Source organism: Sinocyclocheilus rhinocerous, unplaced genomic scaffold, assembly GCF_001515625.1.
Source record: "Sinocyclocheilus rhinocerous isolate Xijiao unplaced genomic scaffold, SAMN03320098_v1.1 scaffold683, whole genome shotgun sequence".
In the NCBI taxonomy this organism is placed as follows: domain Eukaryota; kingdom Metazoa; phylum Chordata; class Actinopteri; order Cypriniformes; family Cyprinidae; genus Sinocyclocheilus; species Sinocyclocheilus rhinocerous.
Genome location: NW_015642819.1, coordinates 423584 through 446761, shown reverse-complemented (window position 1 = coordinate 446761; position 23178 = coordinate 423584). Strand labels below are relative to the sequence as shown.

General features: G+C 37.8%; 3 protein-coding genes across 3 annotated transcripts in view; 1 reads left to right on the top strand and 2 right to left on the bottom strand.

Moving 5' to 3' along the window:
* LOC107756565 (formin-like) overlaps window positions 1-18160 on the top strand; it is a 27003-nt gene extending 8843 nt beyond the window's left edge. The window contains 21 exon segments of the mRNA XM_016573738.1: window positions 2174-2460; window positions 2554-3575; window positions 3577-3663; window positions 3848-3953; window positions 4843-4904; window positions 5250-5336; window positions 5339-5688; window positions 5856-6203; window positions 8035-8176; window positions 8886-8973; window positions 9546-9607; window positions 10255-10343; window positions 10547-10676; window positions 10880-11026; window positions 11189-11248; window positions 12080-12200; window positions 15364-15456; window positions 16278-16329; window positions 16429-16578; window positions 16783-16864; window positions 17940-18160. Coding sequence (XP_016429224.1) covers window positions 2174-2460; window positions 2554-3575; window positions 3577-3663; window positions 3848-3953; window positions 4843-4904; window positions 5250-5336; window positions 5339-5688; window positions 5856-6203; window positions 8035-8176; window positions 8886-8973; window positions 9546-9607; window positions 10255-10343; window positions 10547-10676; window positions 10880-11026; window positions 11189-11248; window positions 12080-12200; window positions 15364-15456; window positions 16278-16329; window positions 16429-16578; window positions 16783-16864; window positions 17940-17984 — 3610 coding nt within the window. The 3' untranslated portion in view covers window positions 17985-18160.
* Window positions 18161-18840: 680 nt separating this feature from the next.
* Window positions 18841-20162, bottom strand: LOC107756591 (gremlin-1-like). The gene is made up of 2 exons (XM_016573766.1): window positions 19911-20162; window positions 18841-19613 (listed from the first exon to the last, which is right to left on the bottom strand). The coding sequence occupies exon 2, from the start codon at window positions 19610-19612 to the stop codon at window positions 19088-19090; it is 525 nt and encodes a 174-aa protein (XP_016429252.1). The 5' UTR covers window position 19613; window positions 19911-20162; the 3' UTR covers window positions 18841-19087.
* Window positions 20163-20303: 141 nt separating this feature from the next.
* On the bottom strand, window positions 20304-22613 carry LOC107756590 (neuroendocrine protein 7B2-like). The gene is made up of 6 exons (XM_016573765.1): window positions 22529-22613; window positions 21938-22172; window positions 21654-21803; window positions 21300-21412; window positions 20705-20758; window positions 20304-20555 (listed from the first exon to the last, which is right to left on the bottom strand). The coding sequence occupies exons 2-6, from the start codon at window positions 22158-22160 to the stop codon at window positions 20439-20441; spliced, it is 657 nt and encodes a 218-aa protein (XP_016429251.1). The 5' UTR covers window positions 22161-22172; window positions 22529-22613; the 3' UTR covers window positions 20304-20438.
* Between the last annotated feature and the right edge of the window lie 565 nt (window positions 22614-23178).

The following is a 23178-nucleotide window of genomic DNA, read 5'->3' as shown; positions in this document are numbered from 1 at the left end:
TTCCTTCTTGTTGAGGCATGTGAAATGTTTTTGTTATATAGTGAGATATGGCACTGTACATGCTACTTGTTGATAATAAAGCATTATATAAAAAAAAATAAAAAAAACAAATCCCAGCCGGGTCCGTCACTTTTTTGGGTCCCCTTGAAACATTTCCGTTGTGGTCCGTGCTATTTGCAGCGCGTTCCTTATTTGGTTGTGTTGTGAGGATTTGCAGCGCGTTTCTTCATTTGCATGTGTTGTGAGGATTTGCAGCGGGTGTGTTGTCAAACTGATGAAGATGTTTTCTTAATTTGCTGGTGTTTTTTCAATTTGCATGTGTTTTCTTAAGTTGCAGCGCGTTGAGCTCTCTCGGCCACCGTAGAATACACTGTAAGAAAAAATCATTTAAAAAGCAGATAATGTCCTGGCAGAAAATTACCAGTACATTTTGTGATCAAATAAATTAAGTGCGTACGTGTTTAAGTATAATATGAGAGTTTTTAGAACTTTTAAAAATAATAATTATGTATAATATAAAAAATTTTCATGCTTGATGCAGTTTTCAGAAAAAAAATACAAGTATATTTTTAAGTGTCCGCAGCATAATTCAGATGTTTTGTTATCTAAAGGTTTTATTTGAGGTGAATGAAAAATGTGTATTTATTAATATTAGGTTTATTATTTAAAACAATAGTGAAGAATGTCTATTTACATTGTCCTTACCTTGTGGATTACTGTATATCTGAGATAATACAATCAAAACCATAGGTGACAAAACAAGGATGTAGGTGGGGTTAACAGGTTAATCGTACTGATTAATGTGATGTTATCCAATGTGAAGTGGACAGAAGGAGATATCCAGCCTTACAGAAGCAGGATAGTCTGTCCTGACTGGACATTTACTCTCACTAGAGTTTTGTGTGCTCTTCTGGGTGTGGTACTGAGGTGCCGCTTCTTCCTCGTGGATGACTGAGTGTGTGACCAGAAATCCTGTCATGTGGTAGAAAATAGGTGGGTGGAACACGTACTGCCTATATGCGTATTTCATGTTTTGGTGTATGCACTCTTGTTGTGAATTGCGGATTAAAAGCAGGTAGACATTACAAAATCCAAAATGGAAAAGAATGAAGAGGCTAAAAAGAATGTAAAGGCGGGATAAAAGGACCAAACTGCATGCTGGCGCTATTTGCATTGTCATTGCGGAATGTTTTTTTTTTTTTTTCATTTCTTGAGCTCTCCTGTAATGAGAGCCGGAGAGCAGCATCTCTGCTTTTTAATGCACATTTTCCTGGCATCCGTTTTTCTGGAAACTTCATCTAAGGACAGCATATTGCAAAAAAAGGCACTCCAGACTTAAACTCAATTTTAATAAAACAGAACAGCATTTTAAAACAGTAAAAAATAATATATGAAACGTATTCATATTCATAATTTGTCAGCACACGCACTGGAAATTCTGAGTTGGCTAGACTTGGGAAGGCTAATGGAAAGAACCTGGACTTTTTGTAACTTGCACAAACTTGCACACTTCAGTTTTAACTCTGGATTTTTGAATTTTGACTTTGATTGCTGTTTTATTTAATTGTAGAATATGGTTGTTTTGAATACAGACAGACTAAATGAAATCTTAAAGAGGCTGTAGACTGTCCCGGAAGGAAATGGAGAGTAAGCCTATCAATTCATTTTTGGACAAATTAACAAACCTTTTTGCTCACCATGAAAAGCATGAACTCCAAACACTGACTGAGGAAAGTCAAGATGTGACTTCTTTTCATTATTTGACTGAGAAAGGAGATGTTAATGATAAAAAAAATAGTGTTCAGAGGCAGGATGGTTTCGATGAACAAGTGGATGCTTTTGATAAAATTGTTAAGACTTCACAAACAAATGCTGAGGAAGACAGAACAAAGGACCATGTCAACAGATCAGAGCATCAGAATGTTAATGAAATTAATGAAATTGATTTTTCTTCAGAAAAGGAGGAAGTGGATTTGGACCTGAATGTTGACCACCAAAGAGATAAGTACAATAAAACACCAGCAGCATGCCAGACTGACCAGGATGTAACAGATGGTCAAGCTGACACACCGTCTAAATCACTTAGCGAGGTCTCAGCCTGTGACAGTGCTAAAAGACTTGACAAACAACTTGATAACCCAGCACTCTGTACAGTGGATATTACTGTTTTCAGAGAAGAATCTTCAGACAATGAGCAACAGTTTGTTTCAAAAAGCAATGATAAGGATATGCGCAAAAACAGACTCAATCAGGAAATATCTGGAAATGAGACCATTGTTATGGAATCCGGTATCAGCAATGAGAAGCTGTTTGGTGTTGTGCAGAATGAGAGAGAAGAAGACCACATTGAGGAAACCAGCAGCAGCAGCAGCAAAGAAACAATGAAGATTGTCAGAGAGAACACTGAGGAAGAACCATTGAAAGACAGAGTCTGTCAGGATGTCCTCACAGACATTCAAAGTACAAATATTCCATCTGACAGAAATAATCTGGCTGATTTTTTAATAACAGAGTCTTTGAATTCATCCACAAATATCAATAATTACTTTTCAGTGCAAATTCAGCAGGAAGTATCTGCTGCTGAGAGCAGAATAGAGCCTGATGGAAATCTTCAAAACTCTGCAGATGTTCCAGAGGTAACCAAAGCTGGTGTAAATGAGCACACTCTGACTAACCACAACCAGGCATCCACAAACATGGACTTTCAGACCACTTTAACATATTGTGAAGTTGAAGATCTTTCTGCAGAATCATCTGTTGATACTGAAAAGATCCAAACAAGAGATGAGACTGCAGTTGGTCAAGCTACATGCAATGGAAGCAGCACAGAATCAGACAGCAATTTTGTGGAGGTCCATCCACCTACCACAAGCCAGAAGAACCAAATGAAACATTCTGAGACTGGAGGAGAGATTTCAGAAGGTTATGACCTCTGTGACACTGAAGAACACAGTTCATCTGACATAAATAAAAAGAATAATTTGGAACCTGAACTGTTATCTTCAGACATCCAGCTGGAGGAACAGGTGGTAAAAGTGCATACAGAAGGAGAAATGAATAAAGAGAACAAAGAAGAAGAGACCATGTTAGACATAGATTCATCTTCCACTGAGAAGACCACAACAGGCCAAACCCCTAAATCTGTAAAAGAAAACCCGCTCCAACTGTCGTCCCTCTTCACCGGGCTGCTCAGCCCCAAGAAAGAAGCGCTTGAGGAAAAAGACACTCCAGAGCAACCCCAAAGCCCTCCCAAAAGAGAACTTTTTACCGATCAGTCTAACAAGAAAGAAGTCAAGGGAGACTTCCTAGAACAGCTTACCCAATTCCTCAGCAAGGGGGAAGGAAAGAGAAAGCAAGAGAGCATGACAAGCCCCCCACTGTCTCCAAACAGTCAGGATCCTGCAGAAAAGCCAGAGACAACTGTAGAGGAGCCAGCCAATACCCAGTCTGAGGAAACAAACAAATCTACAAATGCGGAGACGGCCCTAGGTGCACTGAAGGCTTTCTTCACAGTTAAATCTGCCAAGAAAGACACTTCAAATCACATGGACCTGGACACTGTAAAGAGGAAGATCAAACAGGGACAAAGACGTCCTCAAAGCCTTCTTTGATAGGAGGAGCTCAAGCCAGTCTCCAGACAACAAAGAAACTACTGATTCCAAAGTATGAAGTGAACAGATGATTGCATTTATTGGTAGCATCTCAGTATCAATACATGTGAAAAGTCTTATTTTATGTGCACCTACAAAATGTAATCATTTTATTTTTATTTTAGTTATTTTATTTTAATAGGTCCTTTAACTTCAACGGTACAATGCACATTAACTGTGGCTGTTTTTTGTCATAGGCTGAGGTGAGTGAGGAGCACACCCCAAAGCGACTTCAGACTGTTTGGCCTCCACCGAAACCCAAATACGAAGAGGAAAAGATTGGTCTAAAATACACTGAAGCTGGTAAGGGCTTATTGAATAATCAGAAACAACAGCAGTAAGTGTAAATGTTTGCTCCGATTCCATATTTGCAACACTGTTCAAACAAATTCCGATGCACCTCCACCCAAAATGTGTTCCTAAAGGGCAGTTCTACAGATGAAATAACTCAATGTCACATTATTTGTTACTTGTAAGACTATATGTTTTCTCAGCAATGCATTTTCTAATCTTGCGCCATTGGAAATTAGATAAATGTGTGCATTCAATACTATATAGTTTTATAATCACCCCTTACTGACAGTTCCATTGCCTGTACTACAGTGTCTTATAGATTTAAAGGGTGTGGAGTCCACAGCCACACCTAAGCACACACAGTCAGAGTGGTGTTGTCATATGTCTTGGTATGATTATACTTGAGGAAATTAGTTCTCTTGACAGTTTTTCCCATGGTTCTTCTCTAAACAAGGCCGCGATCATCCCTATATAACAGGCCCACCACTGCCATCTATTGGAAATTTTACGTCTGCAATATTTGATGGATATCCAATTCTTCGTCCCATATACAATAAGAGTAAGATCGTTTTTTTTCGGCAAGGATGCATTAAATTGATCAAAATTGGCAAATAATACAATAATGTTACAAAAGATTTTAAAATATATTAAAATAGAAAACATTTTTTTTAGTTGTAATAGTATTTCACGGCATTACTGTTTTTGATCAAATGTAGCCTTGGTGAACATAAGAGATGTCTTTCAAATTAAAAAACTTTTGAACAGTATAGTGTATACGTACATATTATTCCATATCTTTATATATTATGGCATAGAGATCTGTTTTATAGGGTTTCTGGCACTATTTAATGGTTTTTGTGATACATTTAGTCACAATGTCTTTGTTTTATGTTCTCAGAGCATCAGGCAGCTCTTCTGCAGCTAAAAAGAGAATGTAATGAAGAGGTGGAGAAGTTACAGGTGAGAAGCTCACGAAAACAAAAGTATATGGGAATATTTTACTAATAGCATCAAGAATTTGAAATCTCTGCAACAATTTGTGCTTTTAAAGCATAGTATTCTGCTTATTGAAAGTAGTTATGCTTTGTTTCCTTTTGAGAATAACATTTCACAAAAATAGTTTTTTTAGGTTTAACATAAATAGCAAATATATTGCGCCCTCTGCTAGCATTTAACTGTGTATGCATACATTTACATTATATTTAGCAGACACTTATATTATACATTTTCTATCAGTTCATGCATTCTCTGGGAGGAAAAAAATGTTTATATACTATATGTTGTGGCTTGGACTTTTTAATGCAGGCCGACTTCAAACTTGAGCTCTTCCGGTTACAAAAGAAGAACGAAGAGGATCTGTCCAGACTAGGATCAACCATTGCCAGCTTACAAAGAGAGAGAGAGACAAAGAGAGAGGCAGAGATCACAGAGATGTTGCTGTGTCCACTGACGACAACATCAAACCACGGGCCTTCCGCTCTGTGTGTATTCAGACAGAAAGAGAGACCAAGGAAGATGCCAAGGAAGCCCAGAGCAGGAGTTTTGACCCCCTGCCTAAAAATGCTGACCTCAACTCAACAAAAATCTTTACTGGCAAACAAAAGACAGTTCCTCCTCCAGCTCCTCCACCTGTATCGCTTCAGTTACAGATGGATAGCAACAATACTCCACCCCCTCCTCCTCGCCAGCTTACAAAGAGAGAGAGAGACAAAGAGAGAGGCAGAGATCACAGAGATGTTGCTGTGTCCACTGACGACAACATCAAACCACGGGCCTTCCGCTCTGTGTGTATTCAGACAGAAAGAGAGACCAAGGAAGATGCCAAGGAAGCCCAGAGCAGGAGTTTTGACCCCCTGCCTAAAAATGCTGACCTCAACTCAACAAAAATCTTTACTGGCAAACAAAAGACAGCTCCTCCACCTGTATCGCTTCAGTTACGATGGATAGCAACAATACTCCACCCCCTCCTCCTCCTCCTCCTCCTCCTCCTCTTCCAACAGGCCCTTGTACTCCTAATGTACCTCCACTTCCTGCTCAGCCACTAGATAGGCCAGGAAGTGTGCCTCCTCCACCACCTCCACCAATGACAGGATGTGGTCTGCCACCACCCGTCCTCCACTCTGTCCCCCCTCCCCCTCCTCCTGGAGTTGGTATCTTCCCCAGTAAAGCAGCAGACAATCCTCCTCGCAAGCCGTCAATGGAGCCAGTCTGTCCAATGAAACCACTGTACTGGACACGAATACAGATTCAAGATCACAGGTATTTCTTATCACCTTGCCTCATATTTTAATTGACGCAGGTCAATAACATAGGAGTTTGTTTTCTTTAATTGTGCTTTTTTTATTGTTTAATATATTTTAGTTTCTTTATAAAGAGCTTATCAAACCTTTATAAAAACCTTATCAAAAGGATGAAATTCTTGAAACTTTTATTAGTTCATTTTATGTCTTATTCAAAAAAGTAAATAATATTTGAACAAATCTACTTCACTGCAGAGGCATGGTGCGATCAACATGCAGAAGCATAAAAAAATTATATGTTCAAGAAGGCCCCCATGACTGTCTGTCAAAATAAATAAATCTCTGAAAATATCAGATACATATTTAAAGTAGATTTTTAAAAGAATTTTCCTTTTTCTTTTTTTTATCATTGTCACACTTATATGTCATTGACCCAAACACAAATATGTAAATTGTATTATTATAAACTGAATACAGGTCAAATGAGACACTTCTGGTCTTTCATCACTTGCATTGTTTTAAGACAAAGTGCTCAGCCACTGACACAATCTGTATTCATTTAGTGTTATTAATACAATATTATAGTGTTTTTTTATATTTTGAATTAGCTTTTATTTTTATATCTTCAGTTTTCATTTTAATGTTATTTTTAGAAATGTTGGTATTTGCTTTTGTCATTTATAAGTTTTTTAAAATATTTCTATATAGCTTCAATTTTCTTTTATTTCAGTTTTAGTTTTAGTAATTTTTTACTTCAATGTAAACTTATTTTATTTCAGTTAGTTGCCAAGAAGACATTTTCATTTTTTTTTAAGTTTCGTAAGTTTAAGTTTTTCATCTAATATTTATATTTTATTTTATTTCAGCTTTATTTCAATTAGCAAAACTTAATTTTAAAAGTTTTAGTTAACAATAACAACAATTGACACAATGTGCTTTTAAATAGCAAATAACTGCTCTAAACTAAATATAAAACCTTAAAAAAAACATCATCCCACTCTACCTGTATTCCATATAAACATTTCCATTGTTCTTAACATTCCTCAAACACACAATGTCCACAAGTGACGCTGACATTTTCAGCTCTCCCTCGTCAGACCTCATGGGAAGTTTAAGACAGACCGCTGCAGACATTTGTCTGCATGAGGGGCCAGCCACAGGCCGAGCGGCAGTCTTTCCAGGACCTCTAGTGGCGGTGTGAATTTCTGTGGCATTCAGCTCCCCGGCCACCTCTGTGCTGTTGCAATGTTATTTGACTCCTCATGAAAGCTTTCTGCTCTCTCCGTGAGCAGTTTGTCAGGCCAAAGGCGAACCCAGTCAAGCTTAGCTGTGCGCCGTCATCCTGGCTCCTTAATTATTTTTATGGGAGAAAATTTAGCAAAATAGATGACTCACTTTGAGCCCCTGTTGATTTTCCTTTTCCTGCTTTTAGGCATGGTTACCCAGCAACAGTAAATAACTCATGTAACTTTGGTTTTTACAGATGTCAGTTTTAGGAAATGCTTTGGTCATGGTTCTGTGACTCCAGTCAAGCTTAGCTGTGCGCCGTCATCCTGGCTCCTTAATTATTTTTATGGGAGAGAAAATTTAGCAAATCAGATGACTCACTTTGAGCCCCTGTTGATTTTCCTTTTCCTGCTTTTAGGCATGGTTACCCAGCAACAGTAAATAACTCATGTAACTTTGGTTTTTACAGATGTCAGTTTTAGGAAATGCTTTGGTCATGGCCTGTTCTGTGACTTTGAAGTGTGAAGATTCAGTCGCTATAAGCTTTAAACTGAGCAGAAACTGTTGCAAAGGCCAAATATTTGAAAAACAAAATCTCTTGTCATCTGTTTGTCTTTTCTAAGGAACAATATGCTATGGAGTTCCCTGGAAGAGCCAGAGATAATAAACACCAATGAGTTTGCGGAACTGTTTGCTAAAGCCACATCGCCCACCAAAAGAAAGCCCCTATCCAAAGCCTATGAGAAGAAAACCAAAGCCAGGAAGGTACCGCTCTTGCCTGAAGATGAGAAAAATGATTATTACATAGATATTTATATCGCAAATGCGAGGTTGTGGTTTGATTTATCTAATTAAAAAGAAATTCACATGCACTTTAAGTCGCTTTGGATAAAAGTGTCTGCCAAAATGCACAAATGTAATGTATTGCTCAATAGGTTTAGAAATTACATATTTGAGAAGTGTCCACTAGGTGGAGCAGTTTCCAACACTTCCGAATTATATATTACTTGAACACTAGCATACCTGATGCATTCATTCAGTCACCTCTGATAATTACAATTAATTGTTTCTATAAACAAAAACGTAATTTATCAGGTGCTGTCACTTGATAGAATCTGCAAATTTTTATATAAATGCTTATGTGTAATTTCAGGATCCCACCAATGCCTTTGAAATTGACATAATTATATAGGAAATGGGAATGATTTGAAATAAATGAACCTGTTTATGAAATGTGATCATGCCATTGTTACCTTTGGCCGGCGGTTTTTATAATGGAAGTTTGGAATTTCCCAAAGGTTCTTTTGTTATTCATTCATTCCACTTTTGCATAATACAAGCATGAGTCTTTGCGTTCGAATGGTAGAGTAAGCAGAATGCACTTAACTTCTGATCTGAAGTGAAATGTGAAGTGAAATGCTATTCTGTGCTGGGGTTTGTCTTGTGAATGTGGATTTTTTTAAAACTTTTTTAGGTCATTAAATTACTGGATGGCAAGCGCTCTCAGGCCGTGGGCATCCTAATCTCAAGTCTCCATCTGGAGATGAAGGACATCCAGCAAGGTAAATCACACTGAACAGCCTCATATATGCTGAGAAATATTCGACCACCAGCTCAGCAGAGTGTCATTTTATTCTATCCAGACTCATTTTTTCTCCACTAATAATAAACAGACATGTTAAAATGATACATATTTGTGTGGCCTGGATGGCAAAAGGCAAGCTAAGACATGATGTTGAAATAATTCTGTATATAGAGACATATCTCGTGATTGGCTCCAGCTCTTATTAAGGATAAATTGGCTGTATGTTCATTAAATAAACTTGTCTTGTGGTTTACCACTAGAAATATTCTTTGGGTTTTCCACATTATGGTGTGTACATTAGTCCTACTTACTAAATGTATACTTTTCACATTGACAATCTTGAAGTCATCACAGCTTGGCTTAACGGAGTCAAGACAGGCAGATGTTTTTGATGACTTTAGTAAATTGAGCAGTGAATTCCTACAGGAAAAAAAGCTCTCAAATACATATTTAGCAACTTTTAAATTCGCATATCACATCCGTGACATGCACATGTCCAAGAACTAATCAGTCTTCTTGTCTAGAGGCTAATACTTCTTCCTTACACAGCTGTTTTGACTCTGGACAATTCTGTGGTTGACTTGGATGCTATTGAAGCCCTGTATGAAAATGTAAGTACCCTGCCACACTGGGAAATGTACTTATGTACAGGCCCATGCTGAATCCCAGCCTCCAAAACAGTAGTTTTGTGCAGAATTTGAACATCCATCATTCGCAAAGTTCTGCATATCCTGCACCCCTTTCTCTATTTTTCTTTTAAAAATAGCAAAAATAGAGGATATGACGAGGTTCTTACAATAAAAGTGAACGAGGCCATTGTTTGAAGGATTTAAAAGCAGAAACGTGGAGATTATAATTTTATTTAAAGCACACTAATTATTCTTGTGTATCCATTTTTACAGTCTTTTTAGGGTTTATGGTGCATGTTGTCATGGTGACAAAGTTGTAAAATTGTATAGAATCTTGCACTGAAAAGGTTAGAAAGCAACTAAATGGAGCTTGTAATGAACCAAACATATTCTTTGAAATTACTGTATTTAACCATTTTACTGTATTTAAATCCATTCCACTCACATTTCTGAACAAAATCACTCCAGAAAATGCACATAAAGTCTGCAGATTCTGTATCACCCTGCTTTTCGCTGTAGTTCCAGTTCCAACGTAACTAAATAACTGATAGTTCCTGTGTGGTTTCATAAGTGTATGTGCGTATCATTGGTCAGTTGTCATATGATTGCGTCTGTTCTGTTTCTCCCAGAGAGCTCAGCCTGAGGAGTTAGAGAAGATTAAGAAACACTATGAAACCTCAGACGAGGAGCAGGTAAAACTACTGGACAAGCCTGAACAGTGAGATATTCCAGAAACACACCAGATAACTCACTTTTTCATGCAACTTGCGACTAGTGATACATCAGTTGCCACTTACAAGGGCACTTTTTGCAATGTATACTTCTCTAAGGTTCCTTCATTTGAGGGCAGACGAAGACAGAGTAGTGTTTTCAACACTACGCACTTTAGGTTGACAGATGTTCTTTGCTTTTCCTTGACAGGTTCCTGTATGAACTCTCCAAGATCCCTGAGTTCTCCAGTCGAGTTCACTGTTTAATTTTTCAGTCTAAGTTCACTGACGCTGTTGCCTCCATACAGCGCAAGACTGAGATTATTCTTCACGTCTGCAAGGTACAAAGGCACTTTTCAAAGGGGTCAGACCTCAGATATTATCAAACATTTGATAAAGTACCAATGCTGGCATTCTTAACAGTCAAAAAACAGTCCTTCAGGCAACTGCCGTTTATTCAAGTGAGGTCTAAGTGCATGCTTTGTCTCCAACATCTCCATTATGGCGAGCGATAAATGCACAAATACATGTTGATGTGTTTTAGTATCTGTTGGAGAAAGACAGTATGAGGGAGGTGATGGGACTGGTGCTTGCTCTGGGAAACTACATGAATGGAGGCAGCAACACTTGAGGACAGGCCGTCGGCTTCAGGCTTGAGATACTTCCCAAGCTTAAAGACGTCAAGAGCAGGGTAATATTTTTCTCCATTTCATGAGCCCATGTTTGACACTGAAGGCCCTAGCCGCACACAAACACACTGAGGTTTGATAGAGCCTCAATTTGTTTTTTCTGTTTGCTAGTGGTTTGTACAGGATGATGCACGTTTTTGTCATAATTCCCTATAAATCTACAGGAAAACCACATGAGTTTGTTGGACTACATTGATTCCTACTATCTGCATCACCTTGATAAGGTAAAGCATGAACATGTAATTCTTCACATGCAATGTTTTATTTTGCACAGTGCTGGTAACATTGTTTTCAGGGTCAATGACATGACTCATTTTTCTATTCATTAATTAATTATTTATTTTCTGTTAATTTATTCAGTGATACATGAAAAAATCTTTCAATTTTTTCTTAAAAATGTTATTAAAGGTTTTTGAAACTTACATGAATAAAAAGAGTAAAGTACTGTTCAAAAGTTTGGGATCAATGTGATATTTTTTTTTTTTTTACTTTTTATACAATCAATGTCACATTAAATTGATCAATTTATAATGTTACAAAAGATTTCTATTTAAAATAAATGCTGTTCTTTTGAACTTTCTATTTGTCAGAGAATCCTGGGGGAAAAAAAGTATCATTCCACAATGTTCCACAATAATATTAAGCAGCACAACTTTTCAACATTGATAATAATAAGAAATGCTTCTTGATCTCAATCAAATCAGCATGTTAGAATGATTTCTGAAGGATCGTGTGACACTGAAGACTGGAGTAATGGCTGCTGAAAATTCAGCTTTACCATCACAGGAACAAATTACATTTTAAAATATATGAAAATAAAAACAGTTATTTTAAGTTATAATAATATTTCACAATATTACTGTTTCTACAGTATTTTTGATCAAATAAATCCAGCCTTGGTGAGCATAAGAGACTTCTTTTAAAAACATTAAAAATATCTTACCAACCCCAAACTTTTAAATGCTGTACATTTCTAAAAATTTTATACATGTGTTTTAATCTAGATTTTTAAGTCTTCTCTTTATTATGTCACCGACCCTTAAATCTCTTTTCAGAATGCTGGGACAGAAAAGAGCATCTTTCCTTTGCCCGAACCTCAAGATGTTTTCCTTTCCTCTCAAGTGAAGTTTGATGACCTCTCAAAGGACCTGAGGAAGCTGAACAGAGACCTCACAGGTAAGAATGACCAAAAACACTCTCAAGGGCTTCAGAAACGATTTTAGCATGCCACTGATTTACTATAGCTTCAAAAGAAGCAAGATTACATGGGTTTGGGTGGATGAAGGACTACAATCCTGCAACATGGCTCCAGCTCAATCCTGAAGACTTTACAGCATCTGTTAGCAACGTCTCGGTTACGTATGGTAACCCTCGTTCCCTGAAGGAGGGAACGGAGACGATCTCGCTTAGAGAGACCAATCTACTTCGAGTGTAAACTAAACGAGCCAATGCACATTGGCATGCGATTATTGCATCCAGCTGCCGCTGATCACAGCGTGAGTATAAGTAGGCAGCAGATGCAGCGCATATTCAGCTTTTCGCTGAGGAGCCGAGCCGGTGACCCGGCCGCTCAGCGGTGGTACAGGAGCTGTGGCGACCGGACGTGACGTCTCCGTTCCCTCCTTCAGGGAACGAGGATTACCATAATGTGCATTGGCTCGTTTAGTTTACACTCGAAGTAGATTGGTCTCTCTAAGCGAGATCCCAATTTCGTCGGTCATCCGACGTGACGTCGAGAGTGACCGACTGAAAGGGAACAACTCATTATTAAATGACATTAGATCAGGTGGAATATACGGACATGTTTGCGTATGTACATCATGTGCAGGCACAGATGCAGAGACGAAGTGGAGTCTGTGTGATTTTGCCCTGGCGCCTTTTAGATATGACTTTAATCCTGCCCATCAGATGCTTCTGGCATTGTGTGATTCTTTAACTCCGTCAGAGGGGCCAAAGACTACAGTGCTTTGGCGCTTCTGTAATCTGAGAGAGGAGCAGTTTATCGCTGGTGGGATGGGCTTTATCTGTACAGAGATGCACTGCCGTTCTCGTGCTACACTGTATCAGTCCGAGTTCAGTGTGGCCCTGCAGATGTGTGTCAGAGATTCTTTTCTTTACCTCTCAACAAGCCTTTCTTATCGGGCGACGGAGAGACTGCCAAATCTGGCCCATCGCGCTCTCCCTTTTTTCCCTGCTGTTTGAACTCCCCTCATGACTGCGAGAGAATCATGTCTTTGTTTTTTTGTTTTTTGTGCTGTGTTTGTTCGATTTTTGGTGTATTGGGTGCATTACTTACGGCCCCACTGAGGTTTTGGCTGCTCAAGGTGACCGCATTTGTCTGTGATGTTATTCTGTGGAGCAAGAAAGTGCTGCACTAATCAAATTAGTCACTGTGTGCCTACACAAAAAGGGAATGTCCCTGTGATTTTATTTTCCAGAGACAATTATGACAACATTGTGAAGCACATCTAATGCTCTCAGTCTCCACAGCTGATTCATCTGGTTTGCGTTTGAGACATTTTTTGATCTCTTTGTGATTGTGGTTTGGCTCGCCACAGTGCACTGTTGAGAAAACCTGAATGTAGCTACGAGCCGCCATGGAGGAAACTATATAAGGACCTAATCAAGCTAGACTGTAATTAATTGATATTTCTTGTAGAAATGCTGTGGGAAAGATACACGACTTCTTCGTCATTGCCAGCTGTGTTCACAGTTTACACAAATGCTTAATGAAAACAGTAGTGTGTGTAGCCTTATCTGGAGTGAGATGCAGATGGAACGTGTCCAACAGTCCTGGGTTCCCATCAGGGTGTATTATGACTGGGGCAGGAGACTGGCTCCTCTGATCCTCTGATTGGACGGTGAACAAACTGAGATCTTACCCAGAGAAAAAGACATTTGATAACTTCTGATTCTGTAACAGGTGGAGCTTCAGCTCTATTGTGTGTTCTTGTTCATTGGTTAGAGGCGGTATGTTAGGAACAAGTGCAAACAAAAAAGGTTTAAAGGGATAGTTTATAACTATTCTCATTTGTTTATAACACAAGGAAAATAAAGCAATTACTCTAATTAGCTTGTCACAGTTTCATAGACAGTACAATATCAAACATACCTACAGTAGAATGCTGTCGCTCAACTTGTTTTTAGACTTGGGAAATTCCCTCATGTTGCACATTTTCACATTAACTGCTCATAATCAAAATCAATTTACTGTAATCATTGTTTTTACAGATGTAATCGGCATAATTCACTGCGGTGATGTCGTAATTAAGGCACTAACAGAATTTGCTTTATCAGCCGAAAGCTATTCATTCCATCTGCAAGTAATCAGTGATGTTTTAATGGCTTTGACGACAGTAGCTGTGATTTTATATGGCTTGATAAAACCATCTTAAGCTGAAGTTGCTGAAGCTGGTTAATTCCTGGTAAAAAAAAAAAAAAGCACTCCAAATTGTGGCAAGAGTGACAAACATGACCACATACATTATATTTAAAATATGTTTTTATTAAAATTTGTATTGGTTTCACCAATAATATATTTTATTTGATCAAAAATACAGTAAAAATATATTATTATTAATAATAATAATATATTAATTTTGATATATTATTATTATAATTTAAAGTAACTGTTTTCTATTTTAATATATTTAAAAAATTAATATATTCATGTGATGGCAAATTTTAAAATAATCACATTTTGTTGCTTTGCAGCCTGAAATTAAGACGTTTTTGTTTTATCCAGCTGTATTTACTCAACATGCAAGTGAAAGATATAACACCAACATGTCAGAAAACAATTGAAAAATAAAAAACCAGAATCACTGAGTTGGAAAACTTTTCCTCTTTTAACCGCTGTGTGGTCAGTTTTGCTGTGTGCTTTGGTTCATTGTTATGTTGGAAGGTAAACCTTCTTCCAACTGACAACTTTCTGGCAGAGGGCAGCAGATTTTCCTCAAGAATTTGACGGTATTTTGCCCCATCCATTTTTCCTTCTATTTAATGTACATTACATTTCATGTACATTTATATTACATTTAATGTTATATAAATGTACACTTTATTTTAAATCACCTAGTGAGAAGGCATCTGCAAATAACATAATATTTTAGAAATTCTACTTGCTCCATAATGGCATTTATTCTTCGAGATCTGGGTTATTGGAGAAAAAAAAAGTAAGCGCTCATGGTGGTCTAACAGAAAAAAAAATCTGACTGTTTATTTTTGGTTAAAATATTGCGTTAAAGTTAGTGTAAGCTTTGTTTTACAATGAATGACTTTTTCAAATTGGACCTGGTTGGGGACTTTAACCCAATGTTATTGTTTTTGTCTCGCACAGTTTGTGAAAAGGATGTCCTAACTGTGTGTACCAACTCATCTCATGAGCACATACATCCCTTCAAGGAGAAAATTGAATTTTTCAATGCCAACGGTGAGCTATGCTAAAATGCATGAGATTAGCCCCCATTACCTTTTACAAGAGGATCTGTAGTTTTTAAGTCTTCTATTCTTCAATCCCTCTCGTCTACCTTGTTCAGATATGAAGTCTAGTTGGTCTCTGAGGCGACCTGCTTCTCTAGATGATTGATGGAAAGAGTACAAAAGTTTGCTGAGATTGTATACAGGATTGTTTTGTTTTGCAGATCATAGAGGCAGATATATGGAGATATAAACTTGCTGTCATTTACTACAGTACAGCTGGACAAGACAACACTAGCTGTAGTGAACTAGACAAATAATATTTATTCTGTTTGTAGTTTATGTATATATTTATATACATGTTTATGTTATGTACATAGCACCAAAGCTTTTCCTTTCCTCACTACAATCTCTGCTACACAGATAAGACGGCACACATCCTGCAGTCATGAAGAATATCTGCCATGTGCCCTTTTGGGGACCTGATAAGTGTCTGTGACTCCGTACCTGTACGAGATAGCTGGTCAGGTTCAGAAGACAGACGCAGAGATAGGAATCAGGGAGACTTTGGCAATGGAGGAGACTTCTTAGTAAAGGAGTTTCAACATTGTCTTTGAGGCCCTTGTAGAAAGGCTATGAATAATATGACAATAATGCTTTTTGTAGTATGACTGACAGAGCAGTGCATTATCGCTGTTAAAGAGGTAAAATGAAGATCCTAAAGTAATAGAAGAGATATTGGCTCTTGATATTGACTGTGGTACTGATTATGATATAATCTAAATGCAAATTTCCTAATTGGCTAATTGTTGATATACATTTTTCCTTTTACAGCACAAACAGAGCTAATTACTGTGGAACATCAAGTGATATCGGCACGTAAAAGGTAGCACATCACTCTTGTTCCAAATATTACAAAAAATGCAAACTTCATAAACATTTTTGACATTAACTCCAGCTTTGCCCCATGTCTTTCCTTCCTCAGCTTCTCTGACCTAGTGGAGTACTTTGGACTGAAGCCACGTTCCGGAGAGCAAGAAATTGTGCCTGGCCATGTTTTCACACTTTGGTTTGAATTCTGCAATGATTTCAAGATCAGATGGAAGAGAGAGAACAAGGTCATATCAAAACAGAGGTGAGACGTTAATAGCATCTTGAGAATCTATAGCATCATAATTTGTGCTTTACAACTGCTCTGACCAACCGCACAGTGTGATAACCTAGTTAATGGTAACTTCTTCACTGGCGGTTGTTGTTTTTAGTGAATTTCAGTATTAAAACATTTGAAACATTACATTACGGTTACGTAAAATACAATCTGTGCTCTTTTTGACTTCAGAATCAAAGAGGCCCAACAGTCAGTGCGCAACATGACAGCAGAGAAGAAGATTGAGACCAGACAGGCACATGCGAATGGACTGGTAAGAGTCTGCCTTCATCCTTGCTGAGGTGTGGGTGGCAGATAGATAAGTGGTTCAAACACTAGTGACTATTGTACTTTAATGAATCAGGTTTTTAAAACCTTTCTGACTCTTATTAAAGGAATAGTTCACCCACAAAATGAAATATTGCTGAAAATTTACTCTCTTTACCCTCAGGCCATCCAAGAAGTAGATGAGTTACTTCATCAGAACAGATTTGGAGAGCTTTATCATTACATCACTTGCTCACCAGTGGATCCTCTGCAGTGAATGGGTGCCGTCAGAATGAGAGTTTAGGCAGCTGATAAAAACATCACAATAATCCACATGACTCCAGTCCATCAATTAATGTCCTGTGAAGTGAAATGCAGCGTGTTTGTAAGAAACAAATCCATCATTAAGACCGTCGCTTCCGACCATAATCCATAAAGTTAAAGGGGTCATATGATGCTTTTTTAAAGATCATTATTTTGTGTATTGAACATTTTGGCGGCGTTATGCAAATCTTCCCAGATAGTGATGTAGATATGTGGGGGCGTGTTAGAATGAGCCGTTTTAGGGGGGCGTGGCAGAGTCTTAACTTTGATAAAGAATATCTCTTTGGTTTTGAGACTTTAGTCTTTGCAACTTCAGGGATCTTATCTATGCACAACCAGCTTGTAACACTCCAAAGAGAAAGGAAAACTTGAAATCGCATCATATGACCCCTTTAAAAGTTTAAAGTTAAAACGCCTTAATATTTAATTTGTTTATTACAGACAGCTTTTCACTTCACAAGACTTTAATTGATGGACTGGAGTCATGTTGATTACTTGTGGATTATTGGGAAGTTTTTATCAGCTGTTTAGACTCTCGTTCTGCTGGCACCCATTCACTGCAGAGGATCCATTGGTGAGCAAGATGCAATGATAAACTTCTTCAAATCTGTAGAAACACGGTCAAGTACAACTTGGATGACCTGGTTCAGTAAATTTTCTGAAAATTTTCATTTTGGGGTGAACTAATCCCTTATACTACCAAATGCATGCACAGCTAAATGGGACTTCATAATGATGCATGTTTCTGCATATTTCAGAAAGAGAGATTGCGTCTTAAAGAAGCAAGTCTGACCACCAGCTAACCCCCTCTGCCATTTCCAAAGGGGACCAGATACGTTTATATTTAAGACCCAGGCACTTGCATTTTTGGCAGGGTCAGAATGAAGTGCACCTGCTTGTGTGACACTTTTCCACCAGATTGCAAGTTAGAGGATGATAGTCTTTCAGTGTAGTGGATCCTGTGTATAACCCAACAACAAATCACTCACCAAAAATACCTTTGACCATGTTTCAGATATGAATGTTCAAAATGAGAAACATTTAAGAAATGTTTATATTGCAAGTTAGCTCGATCTGTTCTGGGATTTTCATCAGTCTAAACAATTAAGGGTTGAAAAAAGCAATCTCGATATTTGACTTGGAAAAGGCAGTAACTTTATTTTGTATATTGAGTAACAAAGTTGAGTAACTTTTTATGGTCATTAAATCAATACAGGAATATTACAAAGCAAAGATAATGTACGTTAAAAAATATCATATTAAACTACCCTATCAGTTTTATTTTGATAAACATCACATTTTTATTGATGACAGTTATGTTGCTTCACATCTTATTGCCATTTAATCACAGTAATATTGTTCCTTTTACACTAAATGCAACACTGTAAAAAGTTTTTATTAATACAAAAACAATTTTCCATGCATCTAACTTATTTTCTGTAATGTTTGTTCACCTAGATTTTCTTCATCAATTGATTAAAAAGGCTGTAACTTGACACCACATTCTTTTTACATTGCAGTATTGTATAAAGACCAGGAATAAATATGATGGAATGGATTTGGAAAAAAAAAAACTTGCTTATATGTAATGTATCCTATATTACAAATCAAGCCACAAAACAAGCTATTTGCGTCAATGCGCAAATTTTGCTCCACACAGTGGAGAATAATATAATAATATAAGCATATTTTTAATGTCACTATTTTATAGTATTATAACTTATCCAACTTGTTGTACATTTACTTGCATCAATTCTATTTCTTCACAATATAAAGGACATATTTTGATGACTGAAGAACTAATGGAGGAAACAAATCGATCATGCTCCTACATTATTCAGCTGTAGGAATTTGTGACTTTCAGACAAACATACAGAAGTAGCCTACAACAATGACGTCAGCGAGTTTAATCCAAGTCGACAGAAGTACAGCGGCACTGTTTCACGCGGCGCACGCGCTTCTTCTTGGTGCTGGGAGTTTGCCCGGGACAGATGAGCGTGTAAGTCACGGTAGTGAAACTCTTTGGCTTACACACGGAGCACGACTGAAACGCACTGTCCTCTTGATAAACGTGCCGAGGTATGTAGAAAGAGTTGCACTGTCCGTAACAAAAGCGGTTGATGATGGCGCGCGGCTGGCACCCGTCCTCGTAGATCATCAGTTTCAGCGGCTGCGTTTTACACCAGTCAAGTTTGAGGTAACTGCGCTCCGTTATGTGTAAAGCCTCCTGACTGGAGTCCAATACCTCGTCCCCGACTGAAGGCGGTCCCGTTCCCCTGGAACTGGCCTGTGGTGACTGTTCCGACTGGTTTGGGCTGTATTTATTTGGGTGAGGAATGGCGCCTTGAAATCCCCCGGTTCCCCTAATACTCGCCGGATTGCAGAGCAGCCACAAGACCACGATAGTGACAGCTAATGCGTCTTTAGTCATCCTTTCACATGAAAAAAGAAACCTAACATTAAATGTCATCATTTTTTTATTTAAGTGTTTTTTTTATACAAATATGCTATATTATTTTATCAAAAATTTCATTTATAAAATTAACACAACTTCCTAAGCATATAAGATTCAGAATCATTTTAACATTTACATTTTTATATACATTTCCTAATTCCTTTTTGGTAATTCCCTCTGGCAACTAATTTCTATAAACGCATTTCACAAAAACCATACAGATGCGATTTGAAAATATATATGTATATATATTCCAGTAGATATGCAGACTTACCTCAGATTAATAATGGTTCAAACTTCTTCACATGGACTGCAGCTATGTTCACAAAGGTCTTTGTATACCATAACAAACTATGATTAAAAATAGGTTAAACCAAATGATCCAGAACTCAGAATCAAGAGTCAAAATAAGGTCTGGAGCTCTGTTCTGAGTGCTGACATTTAAAGAGAATGGGGCAGTCCACGCCTCTATGGTTCACAGCATTTTAGGGATGGTCCAGTGCTTTAAGAGAGTAAGGAACTTCATGATGAATGCATATTGTGATGTTTGTAATTTAGAAGAATCATGAAGTTAAAAACACATGTCTCGAATTTTCTGCACATGAACATATACAATATTTTTATTTGATTAAATGTTATTACAACAAAAGTTGTGCCAAGAGAATAATCATTCATTTTACAGTCACCCTTTGCTGCTCTATTAATAATATGATTCAATTGAATATCACACATAATTTAATGCTGACTTTACTGTGAAACTGTTAAGATTTTCATTGTACAGATTTTATAAATAACACAATGTTTAGGTCTTGATATTGCTTGTAGCAGTTTCAACCTCATCTTCCTCTGGGAAATGTGGCACTGATTTCTTGGCCACCACGTTATCCAGCCTCTGTCCCATCAGATATGGATTTGTACTCTGAAACACATTCAGTGACACATCCTGTGACATTTTTTCTGAAAATGCAACATGTATATGCAACAGTGCTCCATCTAATAGTTCATGTGTTGAGCGTCTGCTGACAAAGAATCAACCAAAAGGCATAGAAAATTATATTCATTGCTTACCCTTTTTCTTCGTTTTGGTCCACCCTTCAGTTTTTCATACAACAGTCCTTTATTCTGAAAGAATGAAAATAGATATTTAGTGCAGTCTGCTACAGACCAGAATCTTGGGCTATTTTGCTTCATGTTTCACACTGCTCATAATTTTTCCGGGTTAACAATTAATCCTGTGTATTCAAAAGATGACATTTCACACAGTACATTACTAAACCTCACGTTAACGTTCTTAACTGCATATTGGCAGTGTCGATGTCATTGATTGGACAAACGCAGCATGCTACCTGTTTACATAATGGCGTTAGCATTGCGCATCCTCATACTATATATTGCTAACAGTACTATTAAGTTTTAATGAATGGACTTTTCGGATTATAAAGGTAACTATGAAAAGGTCTCTTCTTTACTCCAGTTTCCATGTTTTCGGTCATCATTTGAACTTTGACATTACCTTTACACGGGGTTAAAAGCGGGGTTTACAACAACGATAACCAGGGGTTAAGTGCAGTGTGAAAAGCCCTTAAATGATTCAATCATTTTATTTAAATGAAAAATCAGAAGTCTCCTCCAGCCTGTTTCAAGGTGTCAAGTGTGAACTCACCCACTTCGCCAGTGCAGGGTAGTCATGCTCGGGGTCAAAGAGGTGCTGATGTTTCTGGAATTCTCGACTGAACTCTGCAGTGTCTGGAGAGTTCTCTAAACATCCATCAGCAGCTATAAAATCATCACATTTTTTAAACAGAGAGGGATGTACCCCATTCTCTGTGAATGTTTAGACCATTCAAAAAGTTTAGAGTTGTCATTCCTTTGGGAGAATATGGTAAACACCTTCAATCTAATCAAATATTGAACACATTTTCTTTGCCTCAAAAAAATTATTCCTCTTTCGATTATTCAAAGTGAATGGTGGCACCACTATATATTTGAGCATTCGATTGCACTTGGATCAGCATACCAGTCTTTCCAAGGGGGCAAGGATTGGGAGGGTCAGGGTAGCTATGGTCCTCGCTGAAGTCTTTGGGAACACTGTCTCCAGTTAACTCTGCAACAATGTTAGGGATGTTCCCATATGGCCCGAGATGTTGGAGTCCCTCATGGGCACCACCTATTGGACAAAGTGTAAAATTACACCTGAAGGCAACCACACAATGAGGAGTATTATAAGGACAACCTATTAATCTCAGTGATCATTTACATTTTAAAAAAAACGTGCAATTGCCAACAATGAGAAACTCTTACCTTGGATGCTGAGTGGACCGACTATGTTGGTGGCCTGATGCGCGGGATACTCGACCCTGGGCCGCGCGATTCCCAGCTGCTCCATCACACCGTGAAGCAGGCGCTGGATATCCGCCTCCGACACCTGATCCACCGTGCGTGGACTGCGGCCAGAAACGACGGCCATCGAGCTAATGATGACACTCAGAAGAACTGTGTGTGTCATTTTCGGAACCGAACCCATCGTTGACGTTCACTAAACACCGACAATTAGCAACATGTAGTGGAAAATTATTGCTGTGCCTTATATGTATGCTAAAACGGCAGCTTTGAATAAAAATATTCATTGTTTTTAATATTTTATATATATAAAAGTTAATGTAGAAATTGGGTTATAAATCTAAAGCTTATTTTCTATCATTTAGATATTATTGAGCTCGCGCATTCCTGATTGTAACTACGTCACAAGTGCACAGACTTCATAAAAACATATGCCGTTATTTTACAAGCGCAAATTAAGAAGCATATTATTCGTATTTCAGCAAAACTGAAATCCAGCGTGTTGTAACTATATAAAATAAACAGCTAACCAAATTTAAAGCGATAACCTACCATGTAATCCTGTTTGATAAAGAGGTTGTCGGGTTCAACACAGATGCCGTCCTCCTCCTCTTCCTCGCTTCATTTGCTCTGTTGCCAAGCAGCCGAATCATCTCACTGCCACAAATGATCATTGGTTTACGCAATAACCAGCACATAGCCGTTAAAACATGCTGCTGTAATTTATTGGGAACGGTAGAAGGACAACGTATAAGGAATATATAAGGAAGGTGTTAAAAATGATATAATAAATGTACATTCTAAGTGAGGTGTGTCGTATCGTCATAGTCCGGGAATGTTATGGGCCTGTCAGATTAATCGAATTATAATAGTTTAACGTCTATGCAAATATAGCCTACAGTACTTTTTTTTTTTTTTTTGACGTGCATGCAATTCACTCCTCATTACTAATAATATAACCAACAGCAATGCTTAAAAGTAATTATAATAATTTCCCTGGTAGTCTCTTCTCTGGAATAAGCCTGAATGGACTATATTATGTACGGAGCGTTCTTTAGAATTTGCAGCTGGTAAACTAACCTCTCCTGCCTCGTTCTTTTCAGAAATTGAGAAACAAATTGTACATAGACACGTAATTGTACATTTAAATGCTTACAACAACTAAACACTATCGTAACTATTTAAGATCACTTTAGCTAGCT

Bases quoted from the DNA above. Each gene is read 5' to 3' on its own strand.
- LOC107756591 (XM_016573766.1), bottom strand. From the start codon at position 19,612: ATGACTAAAGACGCATTAGCTGTCACTATCGTGGTCTTGTGGCTGCTC.
- LOC107756590 (XM_016573765.1), bottom strand. From the start codon at position 22,160: ATGGGTTCGGTTCCGAAAATGACACACACAGTTCTTCTGAGTGTCATC. The intron at 21,804-21,937 runs GTAAGAGTTTCT...TTTGTCCAATAG, and splicing joins CGGTCCACTCAGCATCCAAG to GTGGTGCCCATGAGGGACTC. The intron at 21,413-21,653 runs GTATGCTGATCC...ATGATTTTATAG, and splicing joins TTGCCCCCTTGGAAAGACTG to CTGCTGATGGATGTTTAGAG.